The following is a 21386-nucleotide window of genomic DNA, read 5'->3' on the forward strand; positions in this document are numbered from 1 at the left end:
TAGGTTATTAAGTGATATTATGGAATGCATATACCTTTTTTATAAAAGGAAAGGTTGGTAAACTTTATTTTATTTTTTTTAAATCTGTGAAAGACAGGATACATGTGACAAGTGGAAATAACAAATAGTAATTTATGGAAAATACATGCATTTGACATTACAAAGCATGATGTCCATGACAGACTTGAATGCATATTCTTGACACATTGATGCCAGTTGAAAGCTGTTAGGTCTTAGAATTTGACACCCACATTAAAAGAGCAGATAACGTTTGGTCAATTCATAATTAGTGACATAGAGATGACTCTTTTTGTTATAGAAACTGTGTAAGCTTGGTCACACTGCTGTGTAAGCAATCTGCTTGTCTCATGACATTAGCACATTTAGCTTTAAGATTATCTAGTGATTTGTTGCTTCCTGTAAGGTGGAACAGAAGACCTCAGTCACAGTGTGTTACGTTAATGATTCAGTCTTCTCAGAATCCGGTTCCTCCTCATGAGTCTTCCTTGTGTGCCCAGCGGTGTGGGCTCTGATGCCAACAGCCCTTTTCCTGGGGATGCAGAATCTCCACAAAAGTTATGCCTGAAGTTGACCTCAGTCATGCCAATTGCAAAAATTTCTCATTTCTTAAACGTGGCCATGTGATCCAGTGTATATCCTACAAAATTAAGAAGGTGAGGACAGGAGCGGGGAGGGGAGGGATGGGTGAGAATAATGGAAGGGCGACATTGATCAAGAGATATTATACTCATAAACTACTTAGTTGAAAATTGCAACTCCTTTGTACAACTACTTAAAGATACTAATTTTAGAAACTTAAAAATGTCACTACATAGACATTGTCCTTAACTACCTTTATTATCTCAAGAAAGGCCACTACTTCTTTGCAGCACGACCTTAAAGGATTACACCTGTGTCATATATATATATATATATATATATATATATATATATATATATATATAGTGTGTGTGTGTGTGTGTGTGTGTGATATATATATATATCACTACTTACTGAAGAAGTGACTTTTCTTATGTTTTCACATTATATTTCTAAATTCTTTGTACTTCTTTATTCTCTGTCACTCTCCCCTTCTTGCTTGTACCCTTCAAACAGTCCTACGATCATAATCATGTTATATACACACATATATATGTGTATGTGCATATGTATTTATGTGTGTCTATCTGTATTGATATGTAGACAGCTAACACATGCATAACTTCTGTTTATTTGTCCTGAAAAAGACTTCTTTTTAATTCTTTTTGGAAGAATAATGCTGTGTGGCTAATAATAAATGACTGGTAAAAATCAGTCCATAGATATTGTCTGTTATTTGTCTACTTTATAGTTTTAAGGAAAAATGCTACCAATTTATGGCATGACTTACCAAGTAGAGAATTTTATTCTGTTTTTTTCTCCCCCACATTTCCAATAGGTAACAATGAATTTTTATGTTATAATCATACATAGACACATTGTATTTCAATACTGTATATTCCCTCATCTTTTTCTTATTCTATCACTCTTCCTCATTCTCTTCAAAACATCTCCATGATTACAAACATGTAATATACGTATATTTATAAATATGTGTGATATCACATTGTTTTCATCATTCACAAGTTGAAGGGGATCAAATTTGATTCCTCAGCTTGGCTATTGTGATAGAGAGTGCTACACAAATCATGGGTGTACAAGTCCTGTGGACTGTTCTTCCTTGGCTGGTATTGTACTGACTGTCATCTTCCAAGTCTCAGTCTGCTGAGTAGCTAGGATAGTAGACCTGATTACAACATAGATACAAGAAACAAATGGTTTTAGTGGTGGAATATGGAAAGATCTTAATCTCTGATTTGGGTATATTTTTTCTAAAGTAACAGTGCTTTCCTAATAAAAATCAATCTGGTTAGATAATGTGCTTGTAGCACCATGAGAAAAATAAGGCAAATGACTGCAGGCTGATCTAAACTGTGTTCAGTGATGGTTTATAAACAAGCTCCTGGGAACCCTGAGGACACAGATTCTTTTTTCAGTCATCTTGCTGTACAGATGATTCAATGATTAGTTCACAATGCCCAGTAGAACAACACTGGCTCCCCCCTACTGGAAATTCCCTGGAAACAAGATAAAAATTTCAAAATGTTCCAATGGATCAACCTGTATCCCTATTTAAGCATTTTGTTTATTCCCTTCCCATCCCCAAATTAGAGAAGTGTATGTAGGAGATGCAGCCTCGCCCCCTAACAAATAGAGTGAAAAAAGGGGTTATACCGGGAGGAATATACAAAGAAACAAAGAAATCACATAGTATATTATAAATACGTTAGAAACAACAGCAAGAAAGGAAAAAATATTTGACCCATTGTAACAATGAGATGTACAAGACACTATGTTGAAAATGTTTAAAAAGGGATACAGGTGGACCCATTGCAACAATGAGAAGTACAAGTGGTTATGACAAAAACAAACTTTACAACTTTGATGGGGGGGGGGCGGGGAGTTTTGGGTGGGGGGAGGAGGATGGGAAGGGGAAACAAAGGAGGAGGCTACAATGCTTGGTAAGAAATGTACTCATTATCTTGCCCATGTGATTGTAACCCCTCTGTACAGTATTTTCACAATAAAAATAATTTGGGGGGTGAGTGGGAGGGAGCAATTGAGGCGTTGGGGAGGGAAGGGATAGTAGCAGACAAAGAAAGGAAGGGGTAACAATACTCGATGGGAATGTACTCATTATCTTGCTCATGTAACTGTAACCCTTTGTGCAGTATTTTTACGATAAAAAACATACAAAAAATTTCAAAACGTTTTGAAGAATTGGTTTGTCAGAGAAGTACTACTTCCTCTAGCTTTTAGTTTTGGGGAAATTGGTATATAAATAAACAATGCTTCTTTGTAGGCAATTGTATGTAATTTCCATCTTGTATATATATATATATTTCTCTTAATTTAGGAAGGGGAAGGGGAATAACGAAATGCTAAAACAAGGACATAGGATGACCCATTGTAACAATGATACCCACAAGACACTATATTGGAAATGAACTTTACAACTTTGGGGAGGAGTTTAGGAGGGGAAGAATAGGGGAGGTGGGAGAGGGAAGGGGTAGTAGGAGAAAAACAAGGGAAGGAGTAACAATGCTCAACAAGAAATGGATTCATCACCATACTCATGTAATATGATCCCTCTGTACAGCATCTTTACAATAAAATATGTATTTTTTAACGTGGCATTCTCCTCGGGTGTGTGAGGGGTTCCTGTCCAGATGCTGTTCTCTGGGAAGGGATGTCTTTTGCGGGATTCTCACAGTTCCTTTGGATGCTTCGGACCATCTGTGTTGGGGTGAGTTGTGACTGTGTCCATTGTAGGTTGGTTGTGGCAAGGCCTCTGCCTCCACCGATTTGTGTCTTCTTATGCAAACAGATTATAATCTTCTTTGGTGTATATCTCTGTATGATTTTAACTTACTTGGAGTGACTCTCTAGATGTGGAAAGCTTGAGGGGACCTTAAAACACGGCTTCTTCACAGAGAGCTGTTCCCTGTTATCTTTCCAACATCTTCCTTCCGCATCCTCAGTGATGGTTAAATATCTGGCTGAATTCGAAGAAGATACAAACATGTATAGAATGCAAGTAAATTATTAGTTTGTTTTATTTTTTATTGTACAGGTGATAAGTAAGGTAATGAGTACATTTCAGTAAGGTAATGAGTACATTTCTTCTTATTTTGTTTCTGGTTTCTTTTTTCCTGTCTACCATAGAGACATTCATGTTCTTGACTTTTAGGATGGCCATGTACTCTTCCACAGCCACCCTTCGTCCTGCTGCTCCCAGCATTGCTCCTTCTCTCTGAACTCATTCCTACCCCACAACACCTGCTTTCCAGGATTCATTTTCAACCATACGTTTATTTTCTTTCTAAGTCCCCTCTTGGTTTTCCTTCAGGTAGAATCTCTTACCCTTATATCTTTCTATTCCTCTTCTTCTATCACTGATACGTCTTCATTACCTGCACTCTTACCAGGCAACTGCATTATCCAAATATCATTCAACTGTTTTTCATTTTCCTGTTATATAATTTAAATTCCAGTGTGATTGTTTTTCATCCTATATTGTTTTCCTCTTTCTCTCTTTTCTCTTCTTCCTCTTGGCTCTTTGGGATCTGTCTCTCTCTCTCTCTCTCTCTCTCTCTCTCTCTCTCTCTCTCTCTCTCTCTCTCTCTCTCTCTCTCTCTCTCTCTCTCTCTCTCTCTCTCTCTCTCTCTGTTGAGCACATTTACCTATTCAATGATCTTCAGTGCACTAATCCTTCCCTACCCCAAACATTATCTTCTCACTACTACCACCCTTCGTTTTTTAAAAATTAGTTTCTCCTAACAGGCCTAGAACCTACCCCTTCCTTCTATGAACAAACAAATAAGTAGTATTTGTAAGTTTCACATCTGTAATAGCTTTTGTAGACAAATTTCTTCTTCCCGAGCAGAATTTTTTGGTTATATTAGAGCACAGATTTATGAACAATGAAAGTGATTATTTGATAACTGAGACTCATTCCTCCAATCCATCAAATGGGAAATGTCATAACCTAGTCCTTATCCAGTCTTAAGCAATCTACAGGATCTCTAACCAAATGATATGGGAGACTGAAACTTCCAACAAATTCAGGTACATAAATCCCATTGAAAAATTTCTAAGTTTGTGAATAAACAAGGCAATATGTCAACCTAAAGCACTAACAATTCCAAAATAAAGAAACCTAATACTACTAAAAGGAGGAAGAACTAAAAATCAAAAGAATTAAAAATGGAAAAGATGGTCAATGATATTTAAATGCCTAAATGAATTCAAAGAGGATACAAATATCGACAGAATACAAATAGATTAATCCAATAAAAACAGTGCACAATATGATAAAGGAAATTATTAAAGATACAAAATCTTATTTTTCAGTTCACTAGTGTTCAGTTGACAAAGTTGAGTGCCCTGGAATTTGCCTTCTTGATTGAAAATTTCCTTTATTCATATGAAATGACCTTTTCTATCTCTTTTGACCAATTTTGATTTGAAGTCTACTTTTCAGATGTAAGTATTGGATCTTTTATGACTTCAGTATAGCCATCACAGCATTCACCTGGTTGACAGCAGCCTGTATCATCTAGACTCATTTAAGACAGGTCTTATTTTATTTTTGTTTCCTTCCTCATTCACATTAAGATCGAATAATTTTTTTCTATCAGATACTATCTGTTTATACTTGCCTGGCATCCTCACCTAATGCATACATTTCTGAAACTCCAAAAACACAAAGTTGCATTTAGGAACAAGGACCATTTGTACATCTTAGATGGATTTTTTAAATACACATGTACACAACTTTTCATTGTTTCTGTATAATAGGATGTGTACCTTCTAGATGGCTAGAATCATTTGACAAATGATTCTACAAAGCAGGATGCATCTATTTGAATAAATTAAATTGTAAATGTATTTCACTCTTGGGGGAAATCTCAAATTTCTCATATACCAGGACTAATTTTATTTTATGGGTTATAAAACAATTATGGGTTATAAAACAATTATGAGTCCCTTGCAGATTGTCTTTGTAAATGCTTCAGATGAGTGTATTAACATTGAAGGAAGTCAGTGATGTATAAAGTAGGAAAAAGCTGGCCTAATATAAGACGATGCCAAGTGAAATGAACTCCAAGACATGGACGTAAGAGGTTTTTCTTTGTTGTTGTTGTTTTGAGTGTTCTATATGATTTCTTGTTTCTTTTGAATGTTCTTCCCCTTGTGGTACATCTCCTGTTGTCACTGTATTTGATTTTGGTACCCTGGTATTGTATATGCATTTATCTGAATTAGGGAAGGGAAGGGGAACAACAGAATGGGACAAAGATCGAGGGGGGGAAGCAATGCAACAGCAATATTCACAAGACAATATTGATGTTGGAATGAGCTGTCCATTTGCAGGGGGGCGGTTTGGGGAGGAGGGAAAGAAAAACAAGGGAAAGGGTGACAAGTTTGACAAGGAATGTACTTATTACCATTTGTACATCACCTTGACAATAAAAATAAAAAATAGAAAAAGCTGGTCTATAAATCAGAATCCCAGAATAGTATAGAGCTTTAGGACATGTATGTTATATCTTCATAAAGAATAATTTAAGTTCTGTGTCTCAATCCCTTCAAATACTGAAGATTATGTATACATTAACTATTGATTATATACATAATATGTATGCATATGTAGATATATACATACAGTTGTGAATAATACATAAAAGATTCTTAACTTTTGTTATTAGGTATTGGTTCTATTTTTTTCAGTGTAAGGACAGATATTTATGATTAAAAATTTGAGCCATTGAACTAGATGTGGTGGAGTACACCTGTAATTACAGATACTGGGGAAGTAGAGATCTAAAAGATAATGTTTTTAGGCCAACCCTCAAAAATCTGATGAAATTCTCATCTCAGCTAACAAGTAGGATATGATGAAGCACCTATGTACTGCAAGCTACACAGGAGGCATGAAATTTGAGAGCTTTTTGGAAAAATAACTAAAGCAAAGAAGGGCAAGGTGTATAATTCATGTGGTAAAATGACTACATAGCAATGGCAAGACCCTGAATTCAAACCCTAGTACCCAACAAAAATAAAGAAAGAGGAAAAAAAGAAAGAAAGAAAGGAAAAAAGAAAGAAAGAAAGAAAGAAAGAAAGAAAGAAAGAAAGAAAGAAAGAAAGAAAGAAAGAAAGAAAGAAAGGAAGGAAGGAAGGAAGGAAGGAAGGAAGGAAGGAAGAAAGAAAGAGAAAGAAAGAAAGAAAGAAAGAAAGAAAGAAAGAAAGAAAGAAAGAAAGAAAGAAAGAAAGAAAGAAAAGGACCAAGAAAGGAAGGGAAGAAAGGGAAGGAAAGAAGAAAGAGAGTTATGATCCTACATGGAAAGGGAAATCACTTCCATATTAAATGTGCACACAGTGTGTTTGTAGGTTGCTGGTGAAATGATGATTCCATTGAAGACTGTAAAAGGAGGATTTGTTTAATATGTGTTGATAGTGTGAAACTAGAGCTTTCTTAATATAATCAAGATGAATAATTCTTGTATTTTGAGGTCAATTTTGAGACAGGAAAATAAGTTGGATTTAAGATACTTCTTTGGAAGGGAAACTTAATTCATTGTTGGTGGGAGTGTAAACTTGTTCAACCACTTTGGAAAGCAGTATGGAGGTTCCTCAAAAGACTCCACATAGAGCTCCCCTATGACCCAACAATCCCACTTTTGGGCATTTACCCAAATGTTTACAAACAAGACCACACTAAAGCTACCAGCACAACTATGTTTATTGCAGCATTATTTACCATAGCTAAGATATGGAACCAACCCAGATGCCCCTCAGTAGATGAATGGATCAAGAAAATGTGGTATATATACACAATGGAATTCTATGCCTCCATCAGAAAGAATGACATTGCCCCATTTGTTAGGAAATGGAAAGACTTGGAAAAAATTATATTAAGTGAAGTAAGCCAAGCCCAAAGAAACATAGGTGCCATGGTTTCCCTTATTTGCAATATCTAATATATGTATGAGTCAAGCAGAAAAGGTCAGATAAGGTGATGTTAGGAAAATGAACCCTAAGATATGTATTTAAATGTTTTTTTCATGCATTTGTTTCTAACGCATTTACAAGATTATTTCTTTGTTGCTTTGTATGTTCCTCCCCCATAGTATAACCCCTGTTTTCACTGTATTTGAAGCCGGTATAATTTGTGGAGGGGAAGGGGAAAAACAAGTCGTTTAAATAAGGATACAGGTAGACCCATTGCAACAATGGAAGTACAAGATGTCATGTCGAAAACGAACTTTACAACTTTGGTGGTGGGGGGGAGGATTGGGTAGGGAGGTCGGGGGGAGGCTGGGAAGGGATGTGAAGGGTAAACAAAGGAGGAGGATGCAATGCTTGATAAGAAATGTACTCACTATCTTGCCCATGTTATTGTCACCCCTCTGTACAGTATTTTCACAATAAAAAAGATACTTCTTTGGATAAAACCAAAAGGATTTTGCTATGGTTGGACTCTGAGGTGCGGTTTTTTCACCTGTTTCCTGGTTCAATTGCTTGCATAATGAATGTTTAATATCCTTGCTTCATGATACACTCATCCCTGAAAGAAGGGCAGGTTTGGGGATGTGACCACAAAGCTATTAGTTTCAAAAAAGGACATGTTAACTCTCAGGAATATTTAAAGTTTCTAAATGGAAATCAGTTCATTTTATAGTTAAGTTAGGAACCATTAAGAGATGTAAGGAATCAGGGGTCAGAACAGATAATGAATAATCCAGAGGAGAGTTCCCAAATAGCTCTACAAACACTGCTGGCAAACATGATAAATGATAAGTTTGACAACTTGCAAAGGACTCTGTATGAGCGTGTAAGGGAGAGAGAGGAGGCATCCCAAAAGCTTATACAGGAATATCATAAGCGTGAGGAAGCTACTCAAAAACTGATACAGGATCTGTGTGAACAACTTGAGAATACTCAAAGAGAAAGGGAGGAATGGCGTGAGCAGGCTGAGAACACTCAAAGAGAACTGCAGGAATCCCACGAATGGGAGGAAAGAGAACTACAGGAATCCCACGAACTGGAGGAAGCTAATCAAAGAGTAATACAGGAATTGAGAAACCAGGTAGAGAATACACAAAGATCACTAAAGGCATTCATGGAATCCATTAACAAAGAGCTGAAGGAAGTCAGGGAGACCACAAAGGGAATGCTGAATGGAACCCAACAGAAGGAATGGGAGTCCAAAGAAACCATAACCAATCAACTAAGTGATTTGAGAAAAAACACTGAACACCAAATTAAGGAAGTAAAGAAATTCATACAAGACCTAAAACAGAGCTTCAGCAAAGAACTTGAAGCCATCAAAGCTGACCAAATAGAAGGAAAAGAGATAAAAAAACAAAGTAGAGAGTCTTGACAGCACGTTAAACCATGCAGAAGATTGAATCTCAGGGATTGAAGACAACCTAGATATTATAGAGAAAGAACATACAACTATCCAAGACAAGTCCAAGAAATATGATAGATCTATCCAACACCTGGAAGACACCATCAGAAGGCTTAATCTGAGGATAATGGGTGTAGAGGAGCACCTAGAAACAGAAGTTAATGGTCTAGGAAATTTGTTTAACATGATCCTAGCAGAGAACTTACCAAACATACAAAAAGATAGGCCTATTTTGATACAAGAAGCTTTTAGAACTCCAAATAGACCAGACCAGAATAGGACATCCCATTGTCACATTATAATCCACACAGGATCAACTCAGACCAAGGAAAAGATCCTTAAAGCTGTCAAGGAGAAAAGGGTAATCACCTATAAAGGGAAACCAAGTAGAATCACCTCATATTTCTCAGCAGAGACAATCAAAGCAAGAAGAGGCTGGAATGATGTACGCCATGCCCTAAAAACAAACATCTATCAACCAAGAATACTGTACCCAGCTAAACTCTCCTTCATAACTGAAGGCCAAATAAAAACCTTCCATAGCAAAGAAAAATTGAAACAATGCATCTCCACCAAAGCAGCCCTACAAAAGATTCTTAAAGATGTCCTACACATAGAAAACCAACAAGACCGCAATAAAGGCCAAGAAACTGCACCCAAACTGAGAATCCAAGAACCACAGGAAGAACCCAGTTTTTGCAGCCCCCAAGAAGGTGGATAACATGGCAGGAACTCCCAAATACCTCTCAGTCTTATCTCTTAACGTTAACGGACTGAACTCTCCAATTAAGTGACATAGACTGTCTAGTTGGATTAAAAAACAAGACCCTTCTATCTGCTGCCTGCAGAAGTCACATCTTGCCCGTAAAAACAAACACATTTTCAATGTTAAAGGCTGGAACAAAATCTACCAAGCAAACGGCCCCCATAAACAGGCGGGAGTTGCAATCCTAATACCAGATAAAATAGACTTCAAATTAAAATTCGTGAGAAGAGATAAAGAAGGTCGATACATACTAATTAAAGGATCTCTCCTTCAGGAGGATATTACAATTCTAAATATCTATTCGCCAAACAATGGAGCACCCAAATTTATCAAAGAAACACTACTTTCCCTCAAATCCCCTATAGATCCAAAGACATTAATTGTTGGGGATTTTAACACACACTCTCCCCACTAGATAGATCAACTCGGCAAAAACTCAACAGAGAAAACGCAGATCTAAACAGCTGCATAGATCAACTAGACTTAACAGACATCTACCGAACATTTCACCCAGCAGCATCAGAATACACGTTTTTCTCAGCAGCATATGGAACATTTTCTAAAATAGACCACATTTTAGGCCACAAAGCAAACTTGTCTAAATTCAGGAACACTGAAGTTATACCTTGCATCCTCTCTTACCACAAGGGAATAAAATTAGAACTCAACACCAAAAGCCACCAAAGAAAGTCCGGCATCACATGGAGGCTGAACAACACACTACTGAATCATGAGTGGGTCATGGAAGAGATTAGAAAGGAAATTCAAATGTTCATGCTATTCAACAAAAATGAACACACAAATTACCAGCTCCTCTGGGACACAGCAAAGGCAGTACTCAGAAGCAAGATTATAGCTCTGAGCATCTACATCAACAAATTGGAGAGATCTGAAACTAACAACTTAATGACACATCTAAACCTGCTTGAAAAAGAGCAGCAAGATAAACCCCAATCCAGTAGACAGAAAGAAATAATCAAAATTAAATCAGAATTAAATGAATTAGAATGCAAAAAAAAACTATAGAAAGAATCAACAAAACAAAGAGTTATTTCTTCGAAAAAATTAACAAAATTGACAGACCATTAGCAAATCTTATCAGAAAAAGAAGAGAACACACCCAAATTATTAAACTCAGAGATGAGAATGGAAACATCACCACGGAAACAACCAAGATTCAGAACACTATAAGGGAATACTTCTCAAAACTTAATGCTAATAATTTTGAGAACTTGACAGAAATGGACCTTTTCCTAGCAAATATTGACATGCCAAAACTAAACCAAGATGAGTTAAACTATCTTAACAGGCCCATATCAAGCATTGAAATAGAAATAGCAATAAGAGACCTCCCAGCTAAGAAAAGTCCAGGACCAGATGGTTTTACAGTGGAATTTTACAAGGCCTTCAAAGCAGAGCTCACACCAATACTCCTCCAACTCTTCAATGAAATTGAAAGAGAAAGCTCACTACCGAACACATTCTATGAAGCCAACATAACCCTCATCCCAAAACCAGGCAGGGACTCATCAAAGAAAGAGAACTATAGACCCATTTCTTTGATGAATATTGATGCAAAACTTCTCAACAAAATTTTGGCCAATCGACATCAACAATTCATCCAAAAAATCATACACCACGATCAAACAGGATTCATTTCAGGGATGCAAAGCTGGTTCAATATATGCAAATCAATTAATATTATTCATCACATCAACAGGAGCAAGAATAAGAACCACATGGTTATCTCAATAGATGCAGAAAAAGCATTCAACAAGATCCAACACCCTTTCATGATGAAGATTTTGGAAAAATTAGGAATCCATGGAACATTCCTCAATACAATAAAGGCTGTATATGACAAACCTACAGCCAGCATTATACTTAATGGTGAAAAACTAAAGCCATTTCCTCTTAACTCAGGGACAAGACAAGGATGCCCACTCTCTCCACTTCTCTTCAATCTAGTATTAGAATGCCTAGCTACAGCAATAAGACAAGATGCAGACATAAAGGGGATCCAAATAGGGAAAGAAGAAATAAAACTCTCCCTCTTTGCAGATGACATGATCTTGTATTTAAAGAACCCCATAGACTCCACTCCCAAATTACTCAAGGTGATTCAAAACTTTGGCAAAGTAGCAGGTTATAAAATTAACCCCCAAAAATCAATGGCTTTTCCGTATGCCAACAATGAGAAAAGTATGGCTGAAATTAGGAAAGCAACTCCATTTGTAATAGCCCCACAAAAAATAAAATACCTAGGAATTAACTTAACTAAAGAAATGAAGGACCTCTACGATGAAAACTTTAAAATCTTGAAAAAGGAAATCAACACAGAACTAAAAAAATGGCAAAGCCTCCCATGCTCCTGGATTGGAAAGATTAAAATCCTGAAAATGGCAATACTTCCCAAGGCTATCTACAAATTCAACGCAATACCTATCAAAATTCCAACCTCATTCTTCAAGGAAATAGAAGAGGCAATCCAAAAATTCATATGGAACAATAAAAGACCCCGAATAGCAAAAACGCTCCTCAACGGAAAGAACACTGCTGGAAGAATATCAATACCAAATTTCAAACTCTACTATAAAGCCATAGTAATCAAAACAGCTTGGTATTGGCATAAGAACCGACCTGAGGACCAATGAAATAGAATTGAAAACCCAGAAATGAACCTACAGACCTATAGCCATCTAATCTTCGATAAGGGAGCTAAAACAATAGAATGGAACAAAGACAGCCTCTTCAGTAAATGGTGCTGGCAAAATTGGTTAACTACATGTAGAAAACTAAAGCTAGATCCTTATATATCACCCTGCACCAGAATCAACTCCAAATGGATCAAAGACCTTGAACTCAAAGCAGACACTCTGAAAACATTACAGGATGGAATAGGAGAAACCCTAGGTCTCCTTGGCTCAGGCCAAAATTTTTTGAATAGAGACCGGGAAACACAACAAATCAAAGAAAGGTTGGACAAATGGGATTGCATAAAGTTGCAGAGCTTCTGCAGGGCAAATGACATAGCTAGCAAGATCAATAGAAAGCCCACGGATTGGGAGAAGATCTTTACTAGCCATACAACGGACAAGGGTCTCATATCTAAAATATACTTGGAACTCAAAAAATTAACCCCCCCAACAACAAATCCTCAAAGAAACAACTGCCCAATAAATAAGTGGGCGAAAGACTTGAAGAGAAACTTCTCTGAAGAAGAAAGAAGGATGGCCAATAGACACATGAAGAAATGTTCAACATCCCTAGCCATAAAAGAAATGCAAATCAGAACAACATTGAGATATCACCTCACCCCAGTTACACCAGCAAAATTCAAGAACTCTAACAACAACAGATGCTGGAGGGGATGTGGACAGAAAGGAACCTTACTTCATTGTTGGTGGGAATGTAAAGTTGTTCAACCACTTTGGAAAGCAGTATGGAGGTTCCTCAAAAGACTTCACATAGACCTCCCCTATGACCCAGCAATCCCACTTTTGGGCATTTACCCAAATGTTTACAAACAAGACCACACTAAAGCTATCAGCACAACTATGTTTATTGCAGCATTATTTACCATAGCTAAGATATGGAACCAACCCAGATGCCCCTTAGTAGATGAATGGATCAAGAAAATGTGGTATATATACACAATGGAATTCTATGACTCCATCAGAAAGAATGACATTGCCCCATTTGTTAGGAAATGGAAAAACTTGGAAAAAATTATATTAAGTGAAGCAAGCCAGGCCCAAAGAAACATAGGTCCCATGGTTTCCCTTATTTGCAATATCTAGTATATGTATGAGTCAAGTGGAAAAGGTCAGATAATGTGATGTCAGGAAAATGAACCCTTAGATATGTATTTTAATGTTTTTTTCTTTCATGCATGTGTTTCTAATGCATTTATAAGATTATCTCTTTGTTGCTTTGTATGTCCCTCCCCCACAGTATAACCCCTGCCTTCACTATATTTGATGTCATTATAACTTGTGGAGGAGATGGGGAAAAACCAGTTGTTTAAGGATACAGGTTGACCTGTTGCAACAATAAGTACAAGTTGTCATGTCCAAAACGAGCTTTACAACGTCGGTGTGGGGGGGGAGGGAAGGGGGGAGAAGGAGAAGGATTGGGATTGGGGGGATGGGGAGGCTGGGAAGGGATGTGAAGGGTAAACCAAAGGAGGAGGCTGCAATGCTTGGTAAGAAATGTACGCATTATCCTGCCCATGTAATTGTAACCCCTCTGTACAGTATGTTCACAAATAAAATTTAAAAAAAAGAGATGTAAGGAGAATTACAACAAGCTCATTCTAAACTCTCCTTAGCGATAACTTTACAAGTAAGGTTTATAGTGACCCCTGAGGACACAACATGTCGTTGTAATTGTCACTACTGCTGTGTGTAATTTGGTGATTAGCAATTATCTCACAATGCCCAGTAGGACAACTTTGATTTCATCCTACTGGGAATTTCTCAAAAACATTATGAGAATCCCAGTTACATTTAAAAATGAGCTTGAAATAGAAGCAGTAAACTCTATTGTCCACCATGGTGGAGATTTCTTTAAACTAATAAACAAATAGCATTGCTTTCTGCATTCTTTTATGTTCTTTTGAAAAAATGTGAACATTTCCAGTTGTCCAGTGTTTTACAGGAATTGGGTGAGAATGGAAGTATTTTATGATTCAGTTTACTAAAGTTCAGCAATGTGTTTATTCAACAATATATCAAAGTAAGAAACTAAAAGGTCAGATAATGTGATGTCAGGAAAATGAACCCTTAAATTCTAGACTTTTAAAGACAGAATCAGTAACCAAAATTTGAATATGTATCATGTATTTATAATTATTGCTCTGTACATAGGAAAAATGATAAAGGTTTAAAATAAACTTTGAGGTCTTGAAATGAAAGCTAAAATATTAATGTAATAATTACAAGGAAATTTTAATGTATCCAGGTTATTTTTGTCAATTTTTTTAAAAAATGAGATATAAGCTATGATGCTAACATCTCATTGATATGTAGTTTTTTATTTTATTTTTTATTTTAAATATTTTTATTGTAAAGATACTGTACAGAGGGGTTACAGTTACTTGAGCAAGGTAAAGAGTTCATTTCCTATCGAACATTGTTACCCCTTCCTTTGTTTTTGTTTTTTCCCTACAATCCCTTTTCTCCCCACCTCCCCAATTCCGCCCCACCAACAAGCAGCCTTATCTGCAATATAGATATATAGAATATGTCTAGGACAAGCAGAAGAAGTCAAAACTATGTACATATGAACATATAACCTGATGCTAAGCAAAATGAACCCCAAGATAGGACACAAGAGATTTTACCTTTCTTGTTGTTCTTTTCAATGTACTTATAATGTACTATGTGTTTTTTTTTTTTTGTTATTGTTGTTTCTTTGTATGTTCTTCCCCCATGGTACAACACCTATTGTTGCTGTATTGGATTGTGTCTTGAATCTTGTACATACATTTTTCTAATGGAGGGGAAGAGAAATAACAAAATGCTGAAATAAGGATACAGGATGACACATTCTAACGATCATTGAAATGTAGTTTAAAAAATCAGAATATGGCTAGAGAAGTTGAGCATTTTTCTGTGTCTATTGGCCATTCTTATTTCCTCTTCAGAGAAGTTTCTCTTTAAGTCTTTAGCCCACTTATTAATTGGGCAATTGTTTCTTTGAAGATTTGTTGTTGGGGATTTACTTTAGAGATTCCACCTTACCCCAGTTAGAATGGCTATAATCAAGAAATCTAATAACAACAGATGAAGGAGGGGATGTGGCCAAAAGGGAACCCTACTGCATTGCTGTTGGGAGTGTAAACTTGTTCAACCACTTTGGAAAGCAGTATGGAGGTTCCTCAAAAGACTCCACATAGAGCTCCCCTAGGATCCAGCAGTCCCACTTTTGGGCACTTACCCAAACGAACACAAACAAGGTCATACCAAAGCTACCAGCACAAGTATGTTTATAGCACCATTATTCACCATAACTATATATATATATATATATATATATATATATATATATATATTTACAATGAATTCTCTCTCTCTCTACATATATATATATATATATATATATATATATATATATATATATATATTTACAATGAATTCTATGCCTCTATCAGAAAGAATGACATTGTCCCATTTGTTAGGAAATGGAAAGACTTGGAAAAAATTATATTAAGTGAAGTAAGCCAGGCCCAAAGAAACATAGGTCCCATGGTTTCCCTTATTTGCAATAACAAGTATATGTCTAGGACAAGCAGAAAAGCTCAAAAGCTATGTACATGTGACCATATAAGATGATGACAAGTGAAATGAACCCCAAGATAGGGACACAAGTGGTTTTATCTTTCTTGCTGTTATTTTTAATGTATTTATAATGTACTATGCGATTTTTTTGTTTCTTTTGTATGTTCTTCCCCCACAGTATAACCCTTGTTTTCACTGTATTTGATTCCGGTGCCCTGCATCTTGTATATACATTTTTCTAATTTGAGGAGGGGAAGAGAAATAACAAAATACTGAAATAAGGATACAGGTTGACCCATTGTAACAATGAGATGTACAAGACACTAGGTTGAAAACGAACTTTACAACTTCCCCGGGGGAGGAGTTAGTGAGGTGGGGAGGAAAGGGATGGTAGGAGAAAAACAAAGGAGGAGGTAACAATGCTCGATAGGAAATGCATAGATGCTTTGATTTTCCTTATATATTACAAAATGCTTGGGGAAAATGTTATATAGCTTATCCTTTTGGGAAGAATCATATATTGCTTGTGATTAGGAGTAGCAGTATTTGGCTTTGGTGTTTATAAATAAATTGAATCAGACATTCAGGAAAACATCTTTTTTGGTTTTTAATTTTAAATTGATATTTTAATCTTAGGTGTACTGGTGCTCTCTATAGGCATATATTTGCAAACAAGAATTCAAAATTTTAAATAAACATAAGTTAATATTTCATAATTATGAATGGATGGTAGGGGAAAAACAAAGGAGGAGGCAACAATGCTTGATAGGAAATGTACTCATTACTTTGCTCATGTAACTGCAACCCTTCTGTACAATATTTTTACAATAAAAACATACAAAAAAGAAAAATAGCATTAATATTACTTTAAAATTTGAGTATGTTTTTGAACATTTTGTCATAGTAAATACATTATATACAGTGACAGGTATAAATATAAAATGAAAATGTTTCATAAATGTAAATAGTGTGATAAAATTATTTTCAAAAATAATAAAGATCTTTGTCTAAGTTTCTTCAGAGACTGAGCAATAGTATTGAAACTTTCTTACTGGAAGCAAACATTAAATGTTTCACTCACAATAATGCCAACAAGTACAACAATTCAGGAAAAAATTTAAATATTACTGAAACTACAGAATAAAACCTTCTAAAATTATTTGTTACTTTCTCAGAATCTTATTGTATATAATTAGGACACTTTTTTGATAGGCATATACAATTCTAAAACTGTCTTTAGATTGAAAAGGACTTACAATAAGCACACATGTCATTTAGATGAATTATTTTGAAGCTATGTTAAGGACGTGAATATATATAAAAGAGAACATGTGGAAAATTAAAAAAATACTTATCAGGCAAGAAGCACTTTTAGGAATATGTCAGTCATACACATTCACAAGGGCAGCCATTCTTATGATGCATATATCTGTTTAACAATTATTCTTTCATTATAGTAATTGTGCAGTTCCGATATGGTTGAAGAAAATCTAACACTGGTGACTGAGTTCGTCCTCACAGGACTCACAGACCAGCCAGGGCTGCAGGTGCTCCTCTTCTTGGTGTTTCTACTCATCTACCTCATCACCATGGTTGGTAACGTGGGGCTGATTGCTCTCATCTGGAAGGACCCCCATCTTCACACCCCCATGTACTTATTCCTCAGCAGCTTGGCCTTGGCAGATGCGTGTACTTCTTCCTCCGTGACCCCTAAGATGCTCATGAATTTTTTGTCTAAGAATCATAAGATATCCCTGTCTGAATGCTTCATCCAATTTTACCTTTTTGGTTCCAGTGCAACCACAGAATGCTTCCTCCTGTCAGTCATGGCCTATGACCGCTATGTGGCCATATGTAATCCTTTGCTTTATCCAGTGCTGATGTCCAACAGACACTGTGCTCAATTTATATATTTTTCATATTTTGTTGGTTTTGTACATTCAGCAATTCATGTGTGTTTGCTGACTAGATTAGCCTTCTGCAAGTCCAATATCATCCATTATTTCTACTGTGAAATTTTACAATTGCTCAAAATTTCCTGCACAGATCCTACCATTAACATGGTTATGATCTTAATCTTTTCTGCCTTTATACAAGTCTTTACCTTTCTGACAGTCATTGTCTCATACTCTTATGTCCTCTTTGCTGTCCTGAGAACGAAGTCTGAGAAGGGCAGAAGCAAAGCCCTATCTACGTGCGGTGCCCACCTGCTCTCTGTAGCTTTGTTCTACGGCACTCTCTTCCTCATGTATGTGCGCCCAGGGTCTGTGCCAACAGAAGAGCAGGACAAAATGTATTCTTTGTTTTATACCATAATAATTCCCCTGCTAAATCCCTTCATATACAGCCTGAGGAACAAAGAGGTTGTAGGTGCCTCAAGAAGAATTATGAACAAATAAATGATCACATTTACATTCCACACTCAGAGAGAGAACTCCAAAGCTGTGGATTAGCCGCCATTCTGCCATTTCCTTGGACTCTCCCTGTAATTTGAAAGAACTTGGCTTTGTATTATATTTTCCTGTATTTCATTCCACCCATAATCATATTCCTAAGTAGCTTATTTAGGTACTCTAGCTTATTTAAAATTCCGTTTTATTTGAGCATCTACCCTTTTCAGAATAACTATTTCCTCCTGACTCCCAGAGTTGCAGGTAGTCATTAGAAATTTTGCTGAGAATAACGTGGTGAAAATATCTCCAATTGAAGCTAGCATGTCAAGGCAGCTTATTAAATGATCCTAGCCTCCCTCTTTGCCCCCCTCACCCTGTCCCTGTCCCAGACTGGCAAGTTAGTAATGTTTTTTTCTTTCTCTACTTCAATCAGTTATGAAGAATATTACATGTAGCATGATATTCCAATTTTATAAATAGGAGATTTGGGTAGTGTAAAATGCTGAATTCAGATCTCCTCCTTGTGACTGTCTTGTTGTTCCTGTGAATTTGACATGAAATTATGTGGCAGAAAGGGAGAAGACTTTTTACTATAAAGTGATGGAAGTAAATATTTTACAGTGAATCCATGTGTTGATGGCCTATAACAGAAGCTTCCTAGGGGATCTCAAGGCTATTCTAGGCAGAGAATCCATGGGATTCCATGAAAATGGAGAAAGTAAGGCATGGTGGAGCTTACCTGTCATCCCAGCTGAAACTGCAAACCTAAAATTGATCCAGGCAGTTAAACCCTATCTCAAAAATAACTAGAACATTCAAAAGCAGTTAAGACTTGTTCCATCTTCTTGCAACCATGAATCAAGTTGATGTTTGTATGTAATTTCTTATTTGGTCTAGCTTATATTTCTGAGAATTATATTCTCCATGTTCTGCCACTTGTAGCTTCTAATAGTACTTCTTTCTGTATAAATAATATTCTGTTGAATTAAAATAAAAGTCTGTGGATCTATAAAAAAATAGAGAAACTAGCACAAAAGAAAGACTGGAGGTTCAGGGCACTGGTGGCTCACACCTGTAATCTTAACTGTTCAGGAGGCTGAGATCTGAGGATAGCAGTTCAAAGCCAGCCAGGCCAGGAATGTCCGTGAGACTCTTATCTCTAATAAACCACCAGAAAACCAGAATTGGTGCTGTGGCTCAAGTGGTAAAGCACTTGCCTTGAGCTGAAGAGCTTAAGGATAGTGCTCAGGGCCAGAGTTCAAGACCCACGAATGACCAAAAAAAAAAAAGAAAGAAAGACTGGAGTGTGGCTCAGTGCTAGATTGCCTGCTCAGTAAGACTGAGGCCCTGAGTTCAAACCCCAACACAAAATTGCTGCACTGAATTGTGTGTGTGTGTGTGTGTGTGTGTGTGTGTGTGTGTGTGTGTGTGTGTGTGTGTGTGTGTGTGAATATATACATGTGTGCCTACATGGTTAAATATTGACTGTCATAGTATTACGGTATTCATTTATTACATTAAAACAGACAGAGACATAGACAGATAGACATAGATAATTCAATTCCTCCTTTAGTAAAGCAATCACAGTTCTCTAGATCTCTATTTATTTTGGGCATATATACTTAAGGCAAGTAATACTAGAAAAAATAATTTAAAGGTCTTAAAGAAATATACCTTTGGATTGAGATTTCAAGAAATAAATCCATGCTTTTTCTAAATAATTAGGTATTAATGTATCTTTTTATTAAAGTATCTATTTATCATAATTGTATTTTAGATGATAGTATAAAATATGTGAATAAGAAGCTATTCATAATACATATGTATATACACAAGTTCTTTTCAACTGCACTTCATCAGTAGATGAAGTGAATATGTAAATTAGAAGATAAGATATGAGATGTTACCTGGGTTCCTTGTAGATAATACATTTATTAATTTACCCATAGTCACTACACTATTTGTTGCAGAGACAAAAGGATAGGGCCAAATGTCTATAGATTCTTTTTTAAAATTTATTTATAAGATTTATTATCTCCAAGTAGCTATACAAAAGAGTTCCAATTCAACATATTATTTTGAGTACAATGTATCTTGATCATCATGATGCATTTTTTCATGCATATGAAGTATCTGTAAAAACAGATATTGTCCATAGATTCTAGAAAGAACTATTTCATAATTGAAGTATCTTGCTCTCAGATAAGTATTAGAAATGTGATTAGTTTTTCCAACCTGCATGCTTAGGCTGAATTTTCAAGAAGGCAGACTGAATTTTCAAGAAAGCAAATATATGTGGTGTTCACTGATTCTATTGCAAAAGAAAATTCTCCATTCAGTCATCCCTCAAAAAGAGGTAAAGGCCACGCAAAAGGCTTGATTTCCTTGATCTTTGTTAACATAAATCTAGCATAGTCAAACTACAATATTTAAATATTAAGAAATAAGGCTGCATATTTTATGTAATACAATTAAGGAAATTATAGTAGTATTTGCTCTAAAGAAGTAGATACATATACATGCACACATATATTCATACAAACCAGTGATTTCATGATAGTAACATTCTTTATTTCTGTAGTTTGTCATGTGATTGAAGCTGGTATAATCTTTCAAACATATCCTTGTTCACTTTAGCAATCAACTCATGAAATTATGGCATTTACCTGTTACGATGACTTAAAATTTAAGTTTATTTGGTGATTTTTGACCATTAATTGTCCTACTTGGCTTGGATTATTGAAATGTTCAGTGAAGTGAATCACAACAGAAAGTACAGATATTCCTGTTATTCTCTAGAGAATGCCGTATACAAATCATTCATACCATTATTTTGTATTATGTATTAAAACAATTAGACATGTTTTGTAAATACCTTTCATTTCTATACAATGAATGCATGATTGCATAGATTTGGGGATCAGTAGGAG

General features: G+C 36.0%; 1 protein-coding gene across 1 annotated transcript; it reads left to right on the forward strand.

The window, feature by feature from the left end:
• Window positions 1-17529: 17529 nt before the first annotated feature.
• Window positions 17530-18462, forward strand: LOC138831702 (olfactory receptor 5AC1-like). Its single transcript, XM_070028751.1, has one exon. The coding sequence runs from the start codon at window positions 17539-17541 to the stop codon at window positions 18460-18462; it is 924 nt and encodes a 307-aa protein (XP_069884852.1). The 5' UTR covers window positions 17530-17538.
• The last annotated feature ends 2924 nt before the right edge of the window (window positions 18463-21386 follow it).

This window comes from Dipodomys merriami, unplaced genomic scaffold (genome assembly GCF_024711535.1).
Source record: "Dipodomys merriami isolate MVZ:Mamm:240054 unplaced genomic scaffold, mDipMer1.0.p SCAF_2, whole genome shotgun sequence".
NCBI classification, from domain to species: domain Eukaryota; kingdom Metazoa; phylum Chordata; class Mammalia; order Rodentia; family Heteromyidae; genus Dipodomys; species Dipodomys merriami.